Source organism: Dendropsophus ebraccatus, chromosome 3 (genome assembly GCF_027789765.1).
Source record: "Dendropsophus ebraccatus isolate aDenEbr1 chromosome 3, aDenEbr1.pat, whole genome shotgun sequence".
Lineage (NCBI taxonomy): Eukaryota > Metazoa > Chordata > Amphibia > Anura > Hylidae > Dendropsophus > Dendropsophus ebraccatus.
In genome coordinates, this window is record NC_091456.1 from 193,224,538 (window position 1) to 193,248,286 (window position 23,749).

Here is a 23,749-nt window from a genome sequence, read left to right on the forward strand (position 1 = left end):
TGTACAGTAACTTATATATCACATATCCAGCTGCTGCTGTGTTATCAGGGTTATACAGTTACTATACATTATACACCACATGCTGCTATACTGTACAGTAACTTATATATCACATATCCAGCTGCTGCAGTGTTATCAGGGTTATACAGTTACTATACATTATACACCACATGCTGCTATACTGTACAGTAACTTATATATCACATATCCAGCTGCTGCTGTGTTATCAGGGTTATACAGTTACTATACATTAAACACCACATGCTGATTGCTATACTGTACAGTAACTTATATATCACATATCCAGCTGCTGTGTTATCAGGGTTATACAGTTACTATACATTATATACCACATGCTGATTGCTATACTGTACAGTAACTTATATATCACATATCCAGCTGCTGTTATCAGGGTTATACAGTTACTATACATTATATACCACATGCTGATTGCTATACTGTACAGTAACTTATATATCACATATCCAGCTGCTGTGTTATCAGGGTTATACAGTTACTATACATTATGTACCACATGCTGATTGCTATACTGTACAGTAACTTATATATCACATATCCAGCTGCTGTGTTATCAGGGTTATACAGTTACTATACATTATACACCACATGCTGATTTATATACTGTACAGTAACTTATATATCACATATCCAGCTGCTGTGTTATCAGGATTATACAGTTACTATACATTATATACCACATGCTGCTATACTGTACAGTAACATGTATCACATATCCAGCTGCTGCTGTGTTATTAGGGTTATACAGTTACTATACATTATACACCACATGCTGATTTATATACTGTACAGTAACTTATATATCACATATCCAGCTGCTGTGTTATCAGGATTATACAGTTACTATACATTATATACCACATGCTGCTATACTGTACAGTAACATGTATCACATATCCAGCTGCTGCAGTGTTCTTGGGGTTATACAGTTACTATACATTATACACCACATGCTGATTGCTATACTGTACAGTAACTTATATATCACATATCCAGCTGCTGCTGTGTTATCAGGGTTATACAGTTACTATACATTATACACCACATGCTGCTATACTGTACAGTAACTTATATATCACATATCCAGCTGCTGTGTTATCAGGGTTATACAGTTACTATACATTATACACCACATGCTGCTTGCTATATTGTACAGCAACTTATATATCACATATCCAGCTGCTGCTGTGTTATCAGGGTTATACAGTTATTATACATTATACACCACATGCTGCTATACTGTACAGTAACTTATATATCACATATCCAGCTGCTGTGTTATCAGGGTAATACAGTTACTATACATTATATACCACATGCTGCTATACTGTACAGTAACATATCACATATCCAGCTGCTGTGTTATCAGGGTATACAGTTACTATACATTATACACCACATGCTGATTGCTATACTGTACAGTAACTTATAATGTCACATATCCAGCTGCAGTGTTATCAGGGTTATGCAGTTACTATACATTATACACCACATGCTGCTATACTGTACAGTAACTTATATATCACATATCCAGCTGCAGTGTTATCAGGGTTATACAGTTACTATACATTATATACCACATGCTGATTGCTATACTGTAGAGTAACTTATATATCACATATCCAGCTGCTGTGTTATCAGGGTTATACAGTTACTATACATTATATACCACATGCTGATTGCTATACTGTACAGTAACTTATAATATCACAGATTCAGCCGTTTCTAAATGTTTGTTTCTTCTGTTCTACATGTTATTCAGAATATAAAATCATTATTTTTGGGGTGTGGAACTAATTGTCTGCATTTTAATGATTTCTTATGGAAAAATTTGCTTTGGTTTAAGAGTGGATTTGGATTACAAGCACGGTCCCGGAACGAATTATGCTCGTAATCCAAGGCACCATTATATATATATATATATATATATATATATATATATATATATATATATATTCGAGGTTGGGCCAGTAAATGAAATACAAGAGTGACTGTAAAATAAATCACATATTGTCAGAGTGGAATTTGGCCTCAGCAGCCTAGGCGGGACTCCGCTATGACCGCTGAATGGCAGAGCTGCCTTGAGACGTCAAATCTCAAGGCAGCTCTAACCAGGAAGCGGCCGCGGGACAGAAGTACGAGGCGGTGCAATCCCGGCACCGGTGATCCCCAAAAATACCCCCCGACCCAGAGTACCCCTTTAAAGTATCTCTCAGCACAGATCCAGTGAGCTGAAGTCTGTACTACAAAAGTCACCTATTGAAAAGTTATCCTGTATTACAGGTCACAGTCCAGAAACAATAAAGATGGCTCCCCACTTTAACCCTTTAAGGACGGGCCCATTTTCGTTTTTGGTTTTTCCTCCTTGTGTTTAAAAGGCCATAGCACTTGCATTTTTCCACCTAGAAACCCACATGAGCCCTTATTTTTTGCGTCACTAATTGTACTTTGCAATGACGGGCTGAATTTTTGCATAAAGTACACTGGGAAACCAGGAAAAAATTCAAAGTGTGGTGAAATTGAAAAAAAAAAAAAAAACGCATTTCTTTTATTTGGGGGGAATGTGTTTCTACGCCATTCGCCCTGGGGTAAAACTGACTTGTTATATATGTTCCTCAAGTCGTTACGATTAAAACGATATATAACATGTATAACTTATATTGTATCGGATGGCCTGTAAAAAATTCAAACCATTGTTAACAAATATATGTTCCTTAAAATTACTCCATTCCCAGGCTTATAGCGCTTTTATCCTTTGGTCTATGGGGCTGTGTCAGGTGTCAGTTTTTGCGCCATGATGCGTTCTTTCTATCGGTACCTTGATTGCGCATATACAACTTTTTGATCCCTTTTTATTACAATTTTTCTAGATTTGATGCGACCAAAAATGCGCAATTTTGCACTTTGCGATTTTTTTGCGCTGACGCCGTTTACCGTGCGAGATCAGGAATGTGATTAATTAATAGTTCGGGCAATTACGCACGCGGCGATAGCAAACATGTTTATTTATTTATATTTATAACCTGGGAAAAGGGGGGCGATTCAGACTTTTATTAGGGGATGGGGCTTTTTACTAATAACAATACTTTTTTTTTTTTTACACATATACTAGAAGCCCCCCTGGGGTTAGGGTTATTCCCCCCTGGGGTTAGGGTTATTCCCCCCCCTGGGGTTAGGGTTATTCCCCCCCCCCTGGGGTTAGGGTTAGAGTTATTCCCCCCTGTGGTTAGGGTTATTCCCCCCTGGGGTTAGGGTTATTCCCCCCTGGGGTTAGGGTTATTCCCCCCTGTGGTTAGGGTTAGGGTTATTCCCCCCTGTGGTTAGGGTTAGGGTTATTCCCCCCTGGGGTTAGGGTTATTCCCCCCTGGGGGACTTCTAGTATATACACTTTGATCTCTCATTGAGATCTTTGCTGTACAGTTATACAGCAAAGATCAATGAGATCGGCCCGTTTGCTTTCGACTGCTGCAGCTGAAAACAAACAAGTGACGAGTCGGGGACGGTGCCATCTTGGAGCGGTCCCTAGCCGGCAGCAGTAATGGAGATCGCACCTCCGAGATGACGTCCCGGAGGAGCGATCTCCGCCACTAGACACCAGGGAAGTGCTGCATCCGGTAATCGGATGCAGCTGTCATGTCATGTATACCCGCGGTCCCGGGCTACAAGCGGCACCCGGAACCGCAGCCCCGCTCTGAACACCTCTTACGGGTACATGACCGGTACGTCATGCGTCCTTAAGAGGTTAATTTTCACAGTCAGGACAATAATCTTTGGGACACTTATATTTTGGACAATGGTGGTTAGCGATTTGTAATCCGCTTTGGACGCTATAACGCGTAAGAGATGTAACACACCGTACACAGTTCTTTAAGATGAAGTATATAGGCAACAACGAGGTTTGAATCCTGTTCGTGACGCCAATTCTGTGGTGTTGCCCCGCTGGGAGGCGCGACTGGTCACTTGCCAGATGGTGAGGTGTGACTCCACTGCAGTAGTGGTTGGTCGGGAAATAGCTCAGCCAAGTGTTATGCTGTCGTGACGCCAGTGCCAGTTGGGCACACAGGTATGATGGCACACCTGCTTTTAGTTTAGTGAGGCTAGCTATACCCTTTCCCCTGTGGTCAGTAACCTGCCGGGCTGTTTGGAGGTCCTTTGGGTACCTATCACGGTGGTCGGGAGTGGAGCTGTGACCCACCCGAACTATCGGTACTGCCACCCACAGAAAGGGGAGTGACCCAAGGAAGATGCAATGACTGTGTAGGTGCTTGGATAAGAATCAGAGTCCCGTTACAATAAAAAAAACTCTTCTTTACTGCAAGAAAACTTGATACAGTGATACACAGTAGGCTTGTGGCTTGATAAGTTACTTAAAACCTTACTGACCGAATCTGTGCTGAGAGCTTGAGAAGGAACATACAGCTCAGCTACATGTACATTACACATATACAGCTCAGCTACATGTACATTACACATATATACAGCTCAGCTACATGTACATTACACACATACAGCTCAGCTACATGTACATTACACATATACAGCTCAGCTACATGTACATTACACATATATACAGCTCAGCTACATGTACATTACACATATACAGCTCAGCTACATGTACATGACACACATACAGCTCAGCTACATGTACATTACACATATACAGCTCAGCTACATGTACATTACACACATACAGCTCAGCTACATGTACATTACACACATACAGCTCAGCTACATGTACATTACACATATACAGCTCAGCTACATGTACATTACACACATACAGCTCAACTACATGTACATTACACACATACAGCTCAGCTACATGTACATTACACACATACAGCTCAGCTACATGTACATTACACATATATACAGCTCAGCTACATGTACATTACACACATACAGCTCAGCTACATGTACATTACACATATACAGCTCAGCTACATGTACATTACACACATATACAGCTCAGCTACATGTACATTACACACATATACAGCTCAGCTACATGTACATTACACACATACAGCTCAGCTACATGTACATTACACACATACAGCTCGGCTACATGTACATTACACACATACAGCTCGGCTACATGTACATTACACACATACAGCTCAGCTACATGTACATTACACATATACAGCTCAGCTACATGTACATTACACATATACAGCTCAGCTACATGTACATTACACATATACAGCTCAGCTACATGTACATTACACACATACAGCTCAGCTACATGTACATTACACACATATACAGCTCAGCTACATGTACATTACACATATACAGCTCAGCTACATGTACATTACACATATACAGCTCAGCTACATGTACATTACACACAGGGCTCTGCTGCAGGCATATAACACACACATACACAGCTCTGCTCCACACACATCACACACACAGCTCTGCTGCATACACATCACTTCAGCTCATCCAGCACAGCAGAGTCCTGCATACACTGAGCAGCAGCCCCTGATCATGTGACTCCTCCTCCTCCATGTGACTGATCACATGACTGTGACATCATGGCAGGTCCTGGAAGCGCAGGGGAAGCACACGGCTCCTGTACAGCTCCTCTCTGTGTGAGGATTATTATTATTATTATTCAGTGATTATATATATGAGGACATAGTTGAGCTGTATACGGCTGTGTGTGTGGGTGGAGGTGTATATATTACTCTGTTGTCTCTATCATCTCCCATTATTGTCCGGAGATATAGAACTTATTCAGTAACGTTTATAAGAAGATGTTAAAGCGAAACAAGTGATGTAATCGCCTGTAATATTTATATCGGGCTTAACCTTAACTCATTATTTCTCAATTCAGGTTTCTGCAATACAGATTTTCTTCTAATAATTTTCCAAACAGACCGATCAACCATGGAGAGAGACAAGATGGCCGAGAGGATAATAACCCTCACCCTACACATACTCTTCCTGCTTACTGGGGAGGTGAGGGATTCTGGGAGTGATGTCATCATGACATCATTCTTATCTATGGAATAACAGATGGATAGGACTGGAGAGGTGAGGGATTCTGGGAGTGATGTCATCATGACATCATTCTTATCTATGGAATAACAGATGGATAGGACTGGAGAGGTGAGGGATTCTGGGAGTGATGTCATCATGACCTCATTCTTATCTATGGAATAACAGATGGATAGGACTGGAGAGGTGAGGGATTCTGGGAGTGATGTCATCATGACATCATTCTTATCTATGGAATAACAGATGGATAGGACTGGAGAGGTGAGGGATTCTGGGAGTGATGTCATCATGACATCATTCTTATCTATGGAATAACAGATGGATAGGACTGGAGAGGTGAGGCATTCTGGGAATGGATGGAGTGATAGTAATGTGTCTCTCCATACACAGGATTACACAGTTGTGAAGAAGTCCTCTAGTGGGCGCTGTGGGGCCCCTGGGTGTGAAGGATGGGGAAGAACCCTGAGCCCAATCCCGGGGCCCCTGATACATGAGGAAATGGAGGAAGAGAAGATCCTAGAAGTCACCAACAAGATGGTGGAGCTGCTGAGTGGAGAGGTGAGACTGTGGCTGCTGGGAATGCTGGGACATTATACAGTAACACCACTGGAGGGGTGGGGGGGATGACTGTGTGATCATTGTGTGTGTCAGGTTCCTATAAGGTGTCAGGACGTGGCGGTCTATTTCTCCATGGAGGAGTGGGAGTATGTAGAAGGACACAAGGATCAGTACAAGGATGTGATGCTGGAGGATCAGCAGCCCCTCCCATCAGCAGGTAATAGACAGGACTATATACACACCTCCTCTCTGTATTATCTGGATGGAAAGAATGAATTCAGTCTCTGTATGTGTTCCCTCCAGTCAGATCCAGTAAGAGAACAGCACCAGAGAGATGTCCCCGTCCTCTTCTCCCTCAGGATCAGGATCAGGTAGATGGAGATGTTCCCTATGATCTGTACATCCCACATGACGACTTCTCCTGTCTGATGACTTTTACAATATTTCTTCCACAGCCTACGAATGAGGGAACAAACGTGAACAATGTAAATGCGCCAGACATAATAGTAATAAAAGAAGAGACAGATGACAGCAGTGATGAGCAGTATAAAGAGCACATCACTATAGGGAGGGATCTGAACTATATTAATGCTATGGACATAAGGAAAGAAGAGACAGATGACAGCAGTGATGAGCAGTATAAGGAGGACATCACTACAGGTAACCGCCAAGGTGAGTAGTGACCACTAAATTGAAAGAACAGTCACACATTCTCCTTAGTCACCAGATGTAACTGTATAGAGTCACCTTTGCTAGATGAGACAGTATCTACTCATCCATAACTAGTTACAGGAAATTATAACCTGGCCGTTTTTTTTTTTATTACAGTATGTAGATACTCGGAGAAATCTGGTAGACTACACAGGATGACAGATTCCTAATAAGGTTATAATATTGAAAATAATACAATCTGTTTTCTTCTTGGCAGCTGAGTGTACCCAGAGATCAGAAGGACATCAGATATTATCAGATTTTAAAACAGAGGATCTTATCATACAAGATACATATGAAGAACATTCCATTTTCCCAGTTATACTCTTTGCCTCTCACAGGAACTATCTACCATCTGATCCTTTTGAACAGATCGAATCACCTGATGCAACACAGGCTGTTATGCATAATAAAAGCGCTCATATAATGGACAAGCTGTATTCATATTCAGAATGTGGGAAATGTTTTGACCAGAATTCAGATTTTGCTTTACATCAGACAGTGGAGAATCCCACAATGGAGAATCTATTTTCATGTTCAGAATGTGGTAGAGTTTTTAACCAGAAATCATATCTTCTTAATCATCAAAGAACTCACACAGGGGAGAAGCCATTTTCATGTCCAGAATGTGAGAAATGTTTTTCTCAACAAACAGCTCTTGTGAAACATCACAGAATTCACACAGGGCATAAACCATATTTATGTTTAGAATGTGGAAAATATTTTACCCGGAAAGCAACTTTAATGGAACATCAAAAAATGCACTCGGGGACTAAACCATTTTTATGTTCAGAATGTGGGAAGTGTTTTACGCGGAAGTCAAGCCTTGTTTACCATCTAAAAACGCACACGGGAGAGAGGCCTTTCTCATGTTCAGAATGTGGAAAATGTTATACCGTGAAATCAAATCTTGTTCACCATCAAAGATCTCACAGAGGGGAGAAACCACACTCGTGTTCAGAATGTGGAAAAAGTTTTACTTCAAAATCACTGCTTAGTAAACATCAGAAAATTCACACAGGGGAGAAGCCATTTTTATGTTTAGAATGTGGGAAATGTTTTAACCGAAAGACAGTTCTACTTGCACATCAACGAATTCACACCGGGGAGAAACCCTTCGCATGTTTGGAATGTGGGAAACGTTGCACCTACAAATCTGATCTTCGAAAACATCAGAGAACTCACACAGGGGAGAAGCCATTTTCATGTCCAACGTGTGGGAAAGGTTATTCTAGGAGATCGGATCTTCTTAAACATCAAAGAATTCACACAGGGCAGTAGTTGTCTACGTGTTTTTTTATTTATTTTATATTTATTTGTTTCATTGACAAATGGTCTGGATTTTTTTGTGTCCCAAAAAAACAAATAAAATCACAAAAACATGTTTGAAGTTAACCCTTTCACGACCTGGGGTCACTGATTTCTCAATGCCCAGGTTGTTTTAGGACATCAACTTATGGGATCATAATGATCCCATAAGCTGATGTCCCGGTGTCTGCCACCCCCTCCGCTGTCCCTGTTGCTGTTACTATCCTGTAACAGCGGAAAGGGGAGAGTGGGGAGGGGGCAGAACTCACAGGCGCATGCCAGCCTTCCCTTCCGACCCCCGCCGGCTTCCGTAGCCAGGAAACCGGAAGCCTGAGACTTCCGGTTTCCATGGCTACCATCGGGGCTCTGGAATCACTTCGCAGAGTCCCGATGGACACTGGCAGAGAATTCTCCCTCTGTAGAGGGAGAATTCTCTGGAGCACTATAGATGCTGCAGTCGTGCTGACCGCAGTATCTACAGGGTTAACTCTCAGCACCGGAGCGTGGCTCCGGTGCTGAGAGTTGCAGCGGGTCCCCGGCTATCATTGATAGCTGGGACCCGCCGGGGATGACACAGGCGCAGCTCCTGGATCGTTAATTAACATAGCTGCAGCATCGGGCATAGGCTGCCGCGACATTAACAGTGCGGCGGGGGGAGAGGGTTAAGATACACCATGATTCAGAATTATGATACAAAATTATCGGTATTCATGAGAGAACATAAAAAATATATTAATATGTACAGACATTATCTATCCAAGTTTTATCTGTATACTACAAATGTTCAAAGTAGATGTGTAGGCGGTAGTTCAGTTCTGTCCAGACGCGTGCCAGCATATCCTCGGATATGGACCTGTTGTCTCAGGTCAGTCAGATCCTATGGCTTGGGGGGGGGGGGGAGGGTCAGATACACTGAGGCTTTGATGTACTTCTACAGAAAGAAGTCGAAGGCTGTTAGATCATTGGGGTCAGTGAAACATTGGTTACCCGTTTCTGGTTAAACCCATCCAACGTTCTGGTAGAGTTTCGCTCAGTTGGCGATGAAGGGCCAAATGTAACTGCTATATCCTCTGCAAAAATGTAGTAGGGACCATGTCAGCGAATTCTTCCTTTTCCGTTGAGCCCTGCAAGTCCATGCAGAGGTCAGGGCGTTTGGGTTTGTTGTCTGGTTTTGGCTGTTATGTTTTTGGCATATAACACAGAAGCGTCAGTCAGACCCGCCGTAACGTGGTTTGTGGTACCTGTAATTCCGTGAAGTCAGCTGGGTCGACAATCTAAGATTAATAAGATCCTACAAGCTCAAATCCGGATTACTGTATTTTTAAAAAATCTTTGTACGACCCTGACTTTTTACTCTGCTTGTTCTTAGAAAGAAAGACAAAAGAAAGGGGCGCTACTTGGTGCAATATTGCCAAATGTTAGAGAATAGAAGAATAGCAAGTAGGCACAACGCTAGTGTCAGGACAGGAGAGGCAGGGACAAGACATGACATTGAGCCTAATGCTGAACCCACCAACTGTCCCTACCTACTTGCCTCAAATGGCCCTAGGTGGCCGTGGACAACCACAAAGACGTTCCCTGTGCTAGATACATGCACACAGAACAAGACAGACAAACAAACACAATACGGGATAGTCAAACAGGCAAGGTCAGAACCAAACTGGCAGCGCAATACAAAATTAGGTAACAATCGGATAGTCAGAGGTCAGGTAACAAAGTTGAGCAAGCAGAGGGAGTTAGGACGGGGATTGCAGGAATAGACAGGGGGAGCTGGGACAAGGGTATGAAACCTAATAGCCAGAGCTGGGACACTGCCTCAGCCTTCTTTTATGCTGACCAAGAGCCCGGTCTGGATCCCCATTGGACCGGCGCTCTGATCTTCCAGGTTGCAGACAGGCAGGAAACCAGTCAATCACACAGACCACTCAACTGCATAATCAAGTCCAGCAAAACTCAGCTTAACTCCTGAATTGCCGGAAGCTGAGAAGCAATCGGGTGTGGCACACAAAAGCAAACACCAGGCTACTGCACATTCCTGACAGCTAGTAACAGCTTAAGTAGTTCACCGCAGCACACAGGAGGATCTTCAACAAACGTTTAATGGTAGAAATGGAGTAGTAGGTCCCCACCAGGACCAGGCAAACCAGCAATTTCCTTCTCAGTTGGGCGCAGGTGATATGACAATACAATCGCATTGAAGCCGCATTAGGTCTGAATAGCGATCTCAATGAGCAAACATCGGCCCGAAGTATTAGACATGAACTTTAGGGTTTATTGGTCGCAAAGAGTACTCGAGCGCAGAAACGCGTTGCTGAGCACCTTTCCCCACCAGTGTCCTCTGTGTAACTCCACGGCCTGCTGGGGTCATCCTCTTCCAGCAGAGCTTTCTCCATCTCCTCCGGTGGTTTCAGGCCAGAGATGCCACCCGTCTGTGTTTGGAGGGCCTGGCCCTATAACTCCTCCTTCACCACCAATTTGTTGATTGCCGGGCTCAAGTTCACATGGTAGACCATAACACTGCTCTGATTCCCCTTGGCAATGATGTTCCTCAACGTCGTCCACATGGGGTCAGCGACATCATCATCACAGTTCAGGACGAAGGTTTCCTCTCCAGGGCTATCTTCATCCAGTGGCATGAGGTACATGCCCGTAGCTTTGGCAGAAGTTGCTCCTTCCTTGCTTTCCTGACTGCTTTCTGACCTAGCAACCTCTGGCGTCCCAATGCTGCCTTCCAAATGCCTGACTGTCCTCACATACCCTGAGAAGATCTTCAGGGTACGGCGGCTGAGACTCTGGGGGAGCGCTAGGCTTGCCAGAAGCTCTCTTACTGATGGTCCTCCAAAGCTGACTTGCGGAAATGGTTGGATGGAGATTTGAACGGGCGGTGTAGTTTTTCAAGCGGGTGATTCACACTGTATTCGCCAGCAGTGTACAGATACACTGCCACACTAACTGGACCACAACAACTCTCTACCTTACTCTTCTACCGCAAGAACCTCTGACTCTCTCTCCTCTACCCCTTCACTTTCCTGGACTGTCACAAATGTAGTAGCCTGCGCTGCTGTAAACCTCCTCTCTCCTCAACACATGCCAACTGGCCGCCTCCAAGAAGCAGTTACAGTATGAACAGTGTGGGGCAAGAGGGGTCATAGCAAGGTGAGGGTTTCGAGCAAAAGTTAGTTATCGAAAGCAAATTTTTGTTGGATTAACTTTGCTCATCTGTACTTAGAAGGCTTCATTCTGAGACATGAAATCTTTAGAAGTGAGCGCTAAGGAGCAGGTGAAATTAATGAAATCCATAAAAAGGTCTCGCTCCAGTGATCATATATCATGGGGTATATATATATATATATATATATCTAAGTGTGTGTTGAAGCATCAATGGTGATTTTGTGGTGACCAGGGGATGCTAGGTGGTATGTAGCTGGGCTTGATGCTGGTGCTCCTGAGGTAGTTGTCACGGTGGCCAAAAGTGGTATGCGCCCAGCCATGGATACACCAACAAAACACTTAAAATAAAAATAGAAATAGGTGTGCAGATAAAGAGTCAGTCTTGAAGTTGAACAAGAAAACAGTCTTAACTATAATCCTTTGCTTGCAATACAGAGTAGACAATCAATATATACAGTAGTACCTTGGTTTAAGAGTAACTTGTTTTAAGAGTGTTTTGGTTTAAGAGCTCAGTTTTTCAAAATTGTGACTTGGTTTAAGAGCATTGCTTTGGTTTAAGAGCACCCTGTACTGGGTAGGAGTGCGAGTGAAGGAGGGGCATGGTCTGCATAGTGTGGTCTACAGCAGTGCTTCTCAATTCCAGCCCTCAGGCCTCACCAACCGGGCATGTTTTGAGGATTTCCTTAGTATTTCACAGGTGATATAATTATACTCAGGGCACCAGGTATTATCACAGGTGTCCTTTCTATAGGAAATCCTCAAAACATGACTTGTTGGTGAGGCCTGAGGACTGGAATTGAGAAGCACTGGTCTACAGCACTATACTCTGACCATGGAAGTCTCCCTCACCTTCCAAACCATAGCAGATCCACTACAGGCTGGGGCTTGCATCAGGGGACAGGACTGTGGAGGTAATCTCTCCATAGCTGTAACCCCTCTCTCCCCGGACAGAGAGTGCTGCATGTATGTGCCCACATCTGCCCTGCTCATTCCTTCCTGCTCCCTGCAGTCTCTGTCCACCCTTGTGTTTCCCATCCTCTCCATTACTGTACAGTAACTTAAAATATTACATATTCAGTTTCTGTTTCTGTTTGAATGTTTGTTTCATCTGTTTTACATGTTATTCAGAATAATAAATTATTATTTTTGGGGTGTGGAACCAATTGTCTGCATTTCTATGATTTCTTATGGGAAAATTTGCTTTGGTTTAAGAGTGGATTTGGATTGCAAGCACGGTCCCGGAACGAATTATGCTCGTAATCCAAGGCACCACTGTATATATATATATATATATGTAGTCCAATCCCTTGAATGGGGTACTTTGTAGATTTGTCTACACAGCAGCTTGCTGGAGGAATAATTAAATTAGTTTGTTTCTTTAATAGAATAGTCTTTTAATCCTGTGGCTTGGCTGGCTTTATCAGAGGAGAGGACTGAGGGTTACTCTGGACTTATTGGGGGCCTACCTAGACCCTGAGGTACTCAACTGAGGAGCTTTAATAGAAAATACCTACGCCCATGGGTATGATTCTTCCACCTATCGCTATCTATGGGCACCTTGTAACATAGAGCAGGGACATAGACCCCACCCTGTTGGTATAGCTAGCCGTTGGGGGGGGGGCCCTAAGGAACCTAGCGGAGTGCAGTGTAGTCTGTCATCTTACCGCTTTTATCTAATCACTGTTATTTACTCCTGTCTCAGTTATCAGGAGAGAAGATGGCCGCCCAGTGTAGGTAGAGTATCACTTTAGTCCTGTTTCACCTCAGCCTCCTCTGTGGAAATGTAGAAAATGTAAAATAAAATCCTTTTTCCCATAGTCCTGCACAGGATCTCTGTGTGGTGTAGTCCTTCTCTCATAGGAAATAATAACCAACTCCTCTCAACTGATTTCCCTCAGGGGAATAATCTCATCCCTGACTGGCTGGACACACACTGGGAGGACCTAATACTGTGCAGGGATTGGCCAGATCGCCTGAGGCACCTAGCTCAGGGATTGGACAGTAACTGTCACCTCATTCACAACTGCCAGTTGGCCAGTTAACCCCTTCCTCACAGCAAGGCACAAGTAATAGATACAGGTAATAAATAGGGATTATGTTTCAGAGTGTAGAGATTTACAGGTGGGCAGGAAACATCAGATACCACACCCGCTCTGGGACGCTGCAATTTTCTCACACAATCTATGTGATTTAGGTCAATGTGAGGTCCCCACAGTCTCCAACAGCTCTGCTCCACACACACACAGCTCTGCTACATACACATCACTTCAGCTCATCCAGCACAGCAGAGTCCTGCATACACTGAGCAGCAGCCCCTGATCATGTGACTCCTCCTCCTCCCCTATGTGACTGATCACATGACTGTGACATCATGGCAGGTCCTGGAAGCACACAGCTCCTGTACAGCTCTGCAGGTGGAGGGATGTGTGGAGGAGCTGGGGGACAGGAGGAGGATTAACCCCTTCAGTTGGTCTGTTATCATTATTGTCATTGATTATTTTTTAATTACGCTTTACCACTTTAAAATTAAACAATTTTTTTAAACATTTCGGTGCATAGCTGTATTCTGAGCCTTATAACATTTTTATTGTTCGGTGTATGGAGCTTTGTGGTTTTCTTTTCCTGTGTTGTGATCTGTACTTTTTATCCAGTTCTATGATGGGGCAGATGTGTCTCTGGCCTGTGGTTGGGAATACCGCACCTAGGAACACAACCTCCTATGCTGTAAAAGCAACTTCTACCTAACGTATGTGTGTTTTATATCAGCTTATCTTCTTTCAATTCAACATAGGATGTCCTGCTCATAAATCACTGGTCAAGAATGGAGAAAGACAAGATGGCGGAGAAGATAATAACCCTCACCCTACACATACTCTTCCTGCTTACTGGGGAGGTGAGGGATTCTGGGAGTGATGTCATCATGACATCATTCTTATCTATGGAATAACAGATGGATAGGACTGGAGAGGTGAGGGATTCTGGGAGTGATGTCATCATGACATCATTCTTATCGATGGAATAACAGATGGATAGGACTGGAGAGGTGAGGGATTCTGGGAGTGATGTCATCATGACATCATTCTTATCTATGGAATAACAGATGGATAGGACTGGGGAGGTGAGGGATTCTGGGATGGATGTCATCATGACATCATTCTTATCGATGGAATAACAGATGGATAGGACTGGAGAGGTGAGGGATTCTGGGAGTGATGTCATCATGACATCATTCTTATCTATGGAATAACAGATGGATAGGACTGGAGAGGTGAGGGATTCTGGGAGTGATGTCACCATGACATCATTCTTACCTATGGAATAACAGATGGATAGGACTGGAGAGGTGAGGGATTCTGGGAATGGATGGAGTGATAGTAATGTGTCTCTCCATACACAGGATTACACAGTAGTGAAGAAGTTCTCTAGTGGGCGCTGTGGGGCCCCTGGGTGTGAAGGATGGGGAAGAACCCTGAGCCCAATCCCGGGGCCCCTGATACATGAGGAAATGGAGGAAGAGAAGATCCTAGAAGTCACCAACAAGATGGTGGAGCTGCTGAGTGGAGAGGTGAGACTGTGGCTGCTGGGAATGCTGGGACATTATACAGTAACACCACTGGAGGGGTGGGGGGGATGACTGTGTGATCATTGTGTGTGTTAGGTTCCTATAAGGTGTCAGGACGTGGCGGTCTATTTCTCCATGGAGGAGTGGGAGTATGTAGAAGGACACAAGGATCAGTACAAGGATGTGATGCTGGAGGATCAGCAGCCCCTCCCATCAGCAGGTAATAGACAGGACTATATACACACCTCCTCTCTGTATTATCTGGATGGAAAGAATAAATTCAGTCTCTGTATGTGTTCCCTCCAGTCAGATCCAGTAAGAGAACAGCACCAGAGAGATGTCCCCGTCCTCTTCTCCCACAGGATCAGGATCAGGTAGATGGAGATGTTCCCTATGATCTGTACATCCCACCTGACTTCTCCTCCTGTCTGATGACTTTTACAATATTTCTTCCACATCTTATGAATCAGGAAGAAGATGGGAACAATATTAATGCTCCAGAGACAGATGACAGCAGTGATGAGCAGTATAAGGAGGACATCACTACAGGGAAGGATCAGAATGATGTTAATGATACAGACATAAGGGTAAAAGAAGAAGAGACAGATGATGAGCAGTATAAGGAGGACATCACTACAGGTAACCGCTCAGGTGAGTAGTGACCAGTAAACACTCACACATTCTCCTTTTTATAGTTTTATATTTCCAGTTCCACCAACATTTAAATGATAAAAGACCTGTGACACTTTTTGTATATTGTTTTGTAGCCTCATAGGTCCTTATTTTACTTCCCTTCTATATCCCACCTGTGAATCATTTCCAGCTATGGGGAGGAGCTGATTTTGTGAGATATTAGAGGACATTCACGGACGGTGCGGCTGTGTCAGTACACTAGCGCAAACATTTAAAGGGAACCAATCACGCCGAATATGCCCCTAATGTTAAGGAAACGTGCTGGTACATCAGAAAGAACGCTTCCCAATTATGCCCCTGTACCCTCCGTGCCCTCCTTGGTTATGCCGCAATCTTACATTTTCAAAGTCCCGCGCTGTATGGTAATAAGGAGTAAGTAGTCACGGTGGGCGTATGTAGTCATGGTGTGGGCGGCCGTAGTCATGGGCCTGGGCGGCTGTAATCACGCCCAGAGGGGCGTGATTATAGGAGCTGGCTCTGCTGATGTCACCCGGGGACTGCGTTCACGTCAGCAGCGCGGCGATGTCTGTAGCACGCCGAGCATGCGCAGCATGGCGGGAGAAGACGCTGATGTACTGCGCTTGCGCGGCGTGCTAAAGATGTACGGGGATGTACCAGCACGTTTCCTTAACATTAGGGGCATATTCAGCGTGATTGGTTCCCTTTAACCCCTTAGCGACCCATGACGTATCTGATACGTCATGGTGCCGCAGGGGGTGTTCAGAGCAGGATCCCGCCGGGACCCCGCTCTGAACGGCACCAATCCCGGCTGCAATCTGCAGCCGGGCAGTGCCTCTGTTAGCCGGCGCGGGTCCCGTTGCCGCGCCGGCTAATTAAGCCCTTCAATGCAGCTGTCAAACCTGACAGCTGCATTGAAGTGCTTTCCTCCGTGCATCCCTGGTGTCTAGTGGCACGGATCTCCCCCCCGCGATGCGATCGCGGGGGGGGGGATCCGTTCTTCTGCCCGTGCCGGGCCTCAGCGTCGGAATGACGCTGATCCCGGCTCGGCAATAGATTGCTATGGCCTGCAGCAGGCCATAGCAATCTATGACCGATCTAATGGATCTTTGCTGTGTATATACACAGCATTGATCTCTATGAGAGATCAGTGCTGTCTATATACAAGTCCCCCAGGGGGGCTTCTAGTGTATGTAAAAAAAAAAAGTAAAAAAGTGTTTTTATTAATAAAAAATCCCCTCCCCTAATAAAAGTCCAAATCACCCCCCTTTTCCCATTTTATAAATATAAATTAATAAATAAATTAATAAACATATTTAGTATCGCCGCGCGCGTAATCGCCCGAACTATTATTAATCACATTCCTGATCTCGCACGGTAAACGGCGTCAGCGCAAAAAAATCCCAAAGTGCAAAATTGCGCATTTTTGGTCGCATCAAATCCAGAAAAAATGTAATAAAAAGCGATCAAAAAGTCGTATATGCGCAATCAAGGTACCGGTAGAAAGAACGCATCATGGCGCAAAAACTGACACCTCACACAGCCCCATAGACCAAAGGATAAAAGCGCTATAAGCCTGGGAATGGAGCGATTTTAAGTGACATATATTTGTTAACAATGGTTTGAATTTTTTACAGGCCATCAGATACAATAAAAGTTATACATGTTATATATCATAGTAATCGTAACGACTTGAGGAACATGCATAACAAGTCAGTTTTACCATAGGGCGAACGGCGTAAATGCAAAACTCCCCGAAATCAAAACAAATTCGTTTTTTTTTTCAATTTGACAGCGCAAATGATTTTTTTCCGGTTTCACAACATATTTTATGGAAAAATTATGCCTGTAATTGCAAAGTACAATTGGTTTCGCAAAAAATAAGCACTCATATAAGTCTCCAGGTGAAAAAATGCAAGCGCTATGGACTTTTAAACATAAAATGGAAAAAGCAAAAGCGCAAAAACGAAAATTGGCTTTGACCTTAAGGGGTTAAACAGTTTAGGAGCTCTGACATCATAATTAATCATGATGCTGGGAGCTCTGAGGTCTGGCCTGCAAAACACTGTCCGTGCATAAAATAATGCGGACGTGTTAATGCCCCCTAACACTCACCACAGGCTGCCTTTTTCTTTGCTTCTTTGTCATAGGTTACATGCTGACCATAGGAGTCTAACAATTCAGTAAGCTGATTTATCTTGAGATGGATTTGAGCAGCTTTTGCAGAGTGAATGATGAGTTTAGGGGGGAAGAGAGCAGCAGGAAAATACTGTTTGATAACAGTATTTTTGTTTAATAAGGTATATTACAGTTTTATATGCATAGTGATTGTTTAAGGTTATATTACTACAAATAATAAAACCATCTTTCTTCTTGGCAGCTGAGTGTCCCCGGAGATCAGAGGGACATCAGATATCTCCAGATATTACAGCAGATGGTCAGATCACACAAGATACATATGAAGAACATTCTATTCCCCCAGATATAACCCCAGCCCCTCACAGCAAAGATCTGCCATCTGATCCTATTAAAATAGTCCTATTTTCTAAAACACCACAGACTATTAAGCAAAATGAAAGTCATAGGGTTGATGAACATTTAACAGCTAATCCAAAAGCAAAGCCAAATTCATGTTCAGAATGTGGGAAATATTTTACTCGGAAAGCAAATCTTGTTAAACATCAGAGAATTCACACTGGATTGCTGCCATTTACATGTTCGGAATGTGGAAAATATTTTACTGGGAAAACAGAGCTTGTTAAACATCAGAGATGTCACACAGGAGAGAAGCCGTTTTCATGTTCTGAATGTGAAATATGTTTTTCTCAGAAATCGGATCTTGTTAAACATCAGAGAATTCACACAGGGGAGAAGCCATTTTCATGTTCAGAATGTGGAAAATGTTTTACTCGCTCAACACAACTGCGGATACATCAAAAAACTCACACAGGGGAGAAGCCATTTTCGTGTTCAGAATGTGGGAAATGTTATGCTCGCGCAACACAACTGCGGATACATCAAAATAGTCACACAGGGGAGAAGCCTTTTTTGTGTTCAGAGTGTGGGAAATGTTTTGCTTACAAAGCAAATCTTGTCGAACATCAAAGAATGCACACAGGGGTGAAGCCATATTCATGTCAAACATGTGGAAAATGTTATCGCACTAGATCCTCTTTTGTTATTCATGAAAGAACTCACACTGGAGAGAAGCCATATGTATGTCATATATGTGGGAAATGTTATAGCGGTAGATCAGGTCTTGTTGTTCATCAAAGAACTCACACTGGAGAGAAGCCATATGTATGTCAAATATGTGGGAAATGTTACATTGTTAAATACCAGCTTGATCTACACCTGAGAACTCACACAAGGGAGAAGCCATTTTCATGCCCAGATTGTGGAAGAGGTTTTAATCAGAAATTGCATCTCGTTAAACATCAAAACGTTCACACGGGGTAGAGGCCATTATCATGCAGGGCACAGGGAAATGTTCTTCTATTCCAGGGATGTCAAACTGCGGCCCTCCAGCTGTTGCGAAACTACAAGTCCCATCATGCCTGGACAGCCAAAGCTTTAGCTGTCCGGGCATGATGGGAATTGTAGTTTTTAAACAGCTGGAGGGTCTGAGTTTGACAAGTCTGTTCTATTAAGTCAGTTTGAACCAGTTTCTACAGCCTTAGGACGGCATGCAACTTCTGCAGCCGCGGGAAATCAAACACTGAGTGTTCAGGTTCGGTTAACGTTGCAGAACCCGAAAATTTTGATTGGTTCACTCAACACCAGTGATGGATAGTTCATAAACAATCGGGTCAAAAGGAACTAATCTTCAAAGTGAACTAAATCATCTAGTTCACATTCCTGGCAAAGATTAGTCCATCATGAAGTGAAACCTGGGGGACAGTGAGTCCAGGCCAGCAGCTCCGGCAATAAAGTGTTAAAATACTCAGATATTGGGTCTCTCATTTTTATATTATAGGAGAAGTCCGGTGAAAATTTTTATTAAAATATTGTATTGCCCCCAAAAGTTATACAAATCCCTAATAAACTCTTATTACGGGAAATGCTTATAAAGTGCTTTTTTCCCTGCACTTATTACTGCATCAAGGCTTCACTTCCTGGGTAACATGGTGATGTCACTTCCTGGGTAACATGGTGATGTCACTTCCTGGGTAAACATGGTGATGTCACTTCCTGGGTAAACATGGTGATGTCACTTCCTGGGTAACATGTCACGCCCCAACTCCCAGAGCTGTGCGGGCTGTGGCTGCTGGAGAGGATGATGGCAGGGGGACACTGAGGGATACAGGGCACTGGAGGGACACTGAGCATCCCTCTGCCATCATCCTCTCCAGCAGCCACAGTCCGCACAGCTCTGGGAGTTGGGTCGTGACATCACTATGTTATCCAGGAAGTGACATTGCCATGTTATCCAGGAAGTGACATCGCCATGTTACCCAGGAAGTGACATCCCCATGTTATCCAGGAAGTGACATCGCCATGTTATCCAGGAAGTGAAGCCCTGATGCAGTAGTAAGTGCAGGGAAAAAAGCTCTTTATAAGCATTTCCCGTAATCAGTGTATATTGGGGATTTGTATAACTTTTGAGGGACAATACCATATTTTAATAAAAATTTTCGCCGGACTTCTCTTTTAATTAAAAAAAAAAGTTTGATAAATGGTAATAGCAGATAAAATAATAATGAGAGAGAAATGTAAAATGTATGGCATCAAAGGAAAGCAATAATCAAATGAAATATAAGAAATGACTAGCATCAATATATATATATGAGAAAGCAAGAAGCACTAAACAGTAACAGTCACATACAGAGGAACGAGCTTATTCAAACACGAACTATAGGCTGCTGGTACATAGCTAAGTAAAGCTCAATGATAGTAACTTAGCTGTTCTTACTCTCCCCATTTCCTTCAGCTTAGTTTTCCACTAAAGGAGTGCTATGCCTGACATGGGCTTTTCTGAACTAAAGGGAATCTGGAAGCTCCCGGGTCTACCTGAGGTTGTGACAGTGTGCTGTAGCTGGCAGTCCCCTAGTGAGCATGGTATCTTTTGGTAATTTGTCCGTGCAGCAGTTTATGCGCAATCCTACTGTAATGAATAGAGATGAGCCAATACGATTCGATCGAGTAGGTATTAGAAAGATTTGAATACAATCGAGTAGTGTGACGAATACGCAGCAAGTATTCGAAAGCCCTCCCATCGCATTTGGCGCTTTTTTAAAATTCAATCACTCAGCGTCAAAACGGTGTCTACCCTCATTGGATGGCTGAACCACATGACCTTGAATATTTAAGACTTGACTTCTGCCTCTCGACCGCAGATGAGCTTTCAACCTAGTCAGGGAGATTCTTCGAGCAGGGAGAGAGAGAGGTTTTAGTAGCGTTTTGGCTAGGCAGGATTACTACAGAACCCAAAAGTCCTTTTCAGGGCTAATATCCAGCGAAAAAGTCATCTCTGCATCCAAAGCTCTTCTCAGTGGTAAGAAATAGATGATATAACAGCAGCAGCAGGAGTATTCATTCCAGTACACTGTGTGTACAAGTGACTTATAGTGTCCCTGGTTAAGCCCACTAAGGGCAAGTTAACCTTATACCTATTGTGCCAGTTACCCAGTAAAAGGCACGTGATACCTATTGTGCCGGTTGCCCAGTTAAAGGCAAGTGATACCGATTGTACCAGTTGCCCAGTTAAAGGTAAGTGTTATCTATTGTGCCAGTTACCCGGTAAAAGGGAAGTGATACCTATTGTGTCAGTTGCCCATTAAAAGGCAAGTGATACCTATTGTGCCAGTTGCCCAGTAAAAGGCTACAATGAAGAAGGGAAGTGCAAAGGGACGGGGCTGTGGACACGTTAGAGGTGGTTCAGGCACAAGTCGCGTGTAAGCACCTGGACAATCAACGGCTGCTGCTGAGGGGCAGGCAGGTTTACGTGCTTCCAAGATCCCTCAGTTCCTTAACCGGCGAGGCATAGGGCAGAGTACACCGCTGTTAAGGCCAGACCAGCAGGAACTGGTGGTCAAATGGATAGCAGATAATGCTTCCACCCAAACGTCCACAGAGTCCAGTCCCGTTGGCAGCCAAGAGTCGGGACTGCAGAAAACTCTCAGTGACCCTCCTTCCTCCCATCCTGCCCAATGTTCTGAAAACATTGAGGTCACCTTTGCCCAGTCCCCGGAGCAGTTTTATGGTCCTTTTCTGGCATCGGAACTGCCAGAATACCGAAATTTTATATGCGCTGATGCCCAAAGTTTGGAGCATCCGCCATCTCCAGGTGATATTGGTGAGAAACGGCACCCACCAGATGGAATCTGCATAGATGACGATGATGACGAGACCCAATTGCCATCCGGGGAGGCAATGGGTCTGTCCGTTGTGCAGCAGGAGGATGACAGCGATGTAGTTGAGGAGGAGGAGGAGGCGGTCAATTACCGACCCAACATAGCCTGGGGAGTCCTCCAGCGGGGAAAGTTGTGGAGTTGCAGAGGCCCATGCAGCCCCCCAAACTGCGTCCCGAGGAAGAGGGGTGTCCAGAGGCAGGGGAAACATAGAGCGAAGGCAGGCGAGAGGCAGTAGAGCGGAGGCCCGTATCAGCCCCCCATGCGAAGCTCCAACCTTGAGGGGCCGTGTCTCTTTGGTTTGGTCATTTTTTTATGTCTGCGCCGATGATAAACGGAGCACGATGTGCTCACTGTGCCATTCCAAAATAAGTCAGGGCTCTGAAAAAAGCAACCCTACCACCTCAGGTATGCGGCGCCATTTGGAAGGCAAGCATTGGGCAGAGTGGGAGAGAGCGAATGCGGGAAAAGCTGTGTCAGGGGTCCCCGCTGCTGCCTCTTCCCCTCGTTTGGCTGCTGCCTCTGCAGTCCGTATGACCAGGCAGGACACTGAAGCATCGTCCTCCGCTTCGGTCACGTCTCGTCCTTCCACCCCAGTCTCCCCTTCGCCTGTGTTCGGCACTTTGTCCGCACCTTCATTTGCCTCCAGCCAACAATTGTCCATCGTGCAGGCATTTGAGCGCAAGCGGAAGCAGCGAGCCACCCACAAGCCCAAACCCTAAACAGCCACATCTCAAAAATGCTGGCCCTTGAGATGTTGTCGTTTAGGCTTGTAGAGACCCAGTCCTTCCGCGACCTGATGGCGGCTGCCGTGCCACGGTATTCGGTCCCCAGCCGCCACTACTTTTCTGAGCGTGACATCCAGCTGTGGCAAAACTACAACTTCCATCATGCCTGGACAGCTCCTATACAATAGAACAGGGATGAGGAACCTTCAGCCTTCCAGCTGTTGCAAAACTACAACTCCCATCATGCCTTGACAGCCTTCGGCTGTCTAGATCCCTATCCCTATCTGACCAGTTAGTAACAGTGAGCGAGAATTGACGGTCACATACACAGCACTGTGCATGTGGGCCAAACATCTGCCCTTCTGCAGCGGTGCCGCCTTTGTTCTTCCATTATATCTTTAAAAAAAAGGTATAGAAGTCATCAACATCATCATCCTGGGTTGTTTTATTACTAAAAACTGCTCAATACTTATATTATGAGAGGAGGGCCATATGCTGTGGGCTGCACATGACAGGTGGAGGGAACATATGATATATGTGGGCCTATGTGTTGGCAATCGGGTGAGGGTTCTGTGGGTACAAAGTAAAAGGGTCGTGAAAGTCTCCAGTATATTACACACCCCAATAGCAGATCCCAGTATATTACATATTACACTCTCAGG

At 44.3% G+C, this 23,749-nt stretch overlaps 1 protein-coding gene across 1 annotated transcript in view; it reads left to right on the forward strand.

The window, feature by feature from the left end:
• LOC138786863 (zinc finger protein 665-like) overlaps positions 1-19,943 on the forward strand; it is a 171,550-nt gene extending 151,607 nt beyond the window's left edge. Inside the window, exons 4-7 of the mRNA XM_069963931.1 lie at positions 6,910-6,977; positions 7,062-7,278; positions 7,535-8,522; positions 18,724-19,943. Of these exons, the coding sequence (XP_069820032.1) occupies positions 6,910-6,977; positions 7,062-7,278; positions 7,535-8,522; positions 18,724-19,468 (2,018 nt within the window). The 3' untranslated portion in view covers positions 19,469-19,943. The remainder of the gene's footprint in view (positions 1-6,909; positions 6,978-7,061; positions 7,279-7,534; positions 8,523-18,723) is intronic.
• The last annotated feature ends 3,806 nt before the right edge of the window (positions 19,944-23,749 follow it).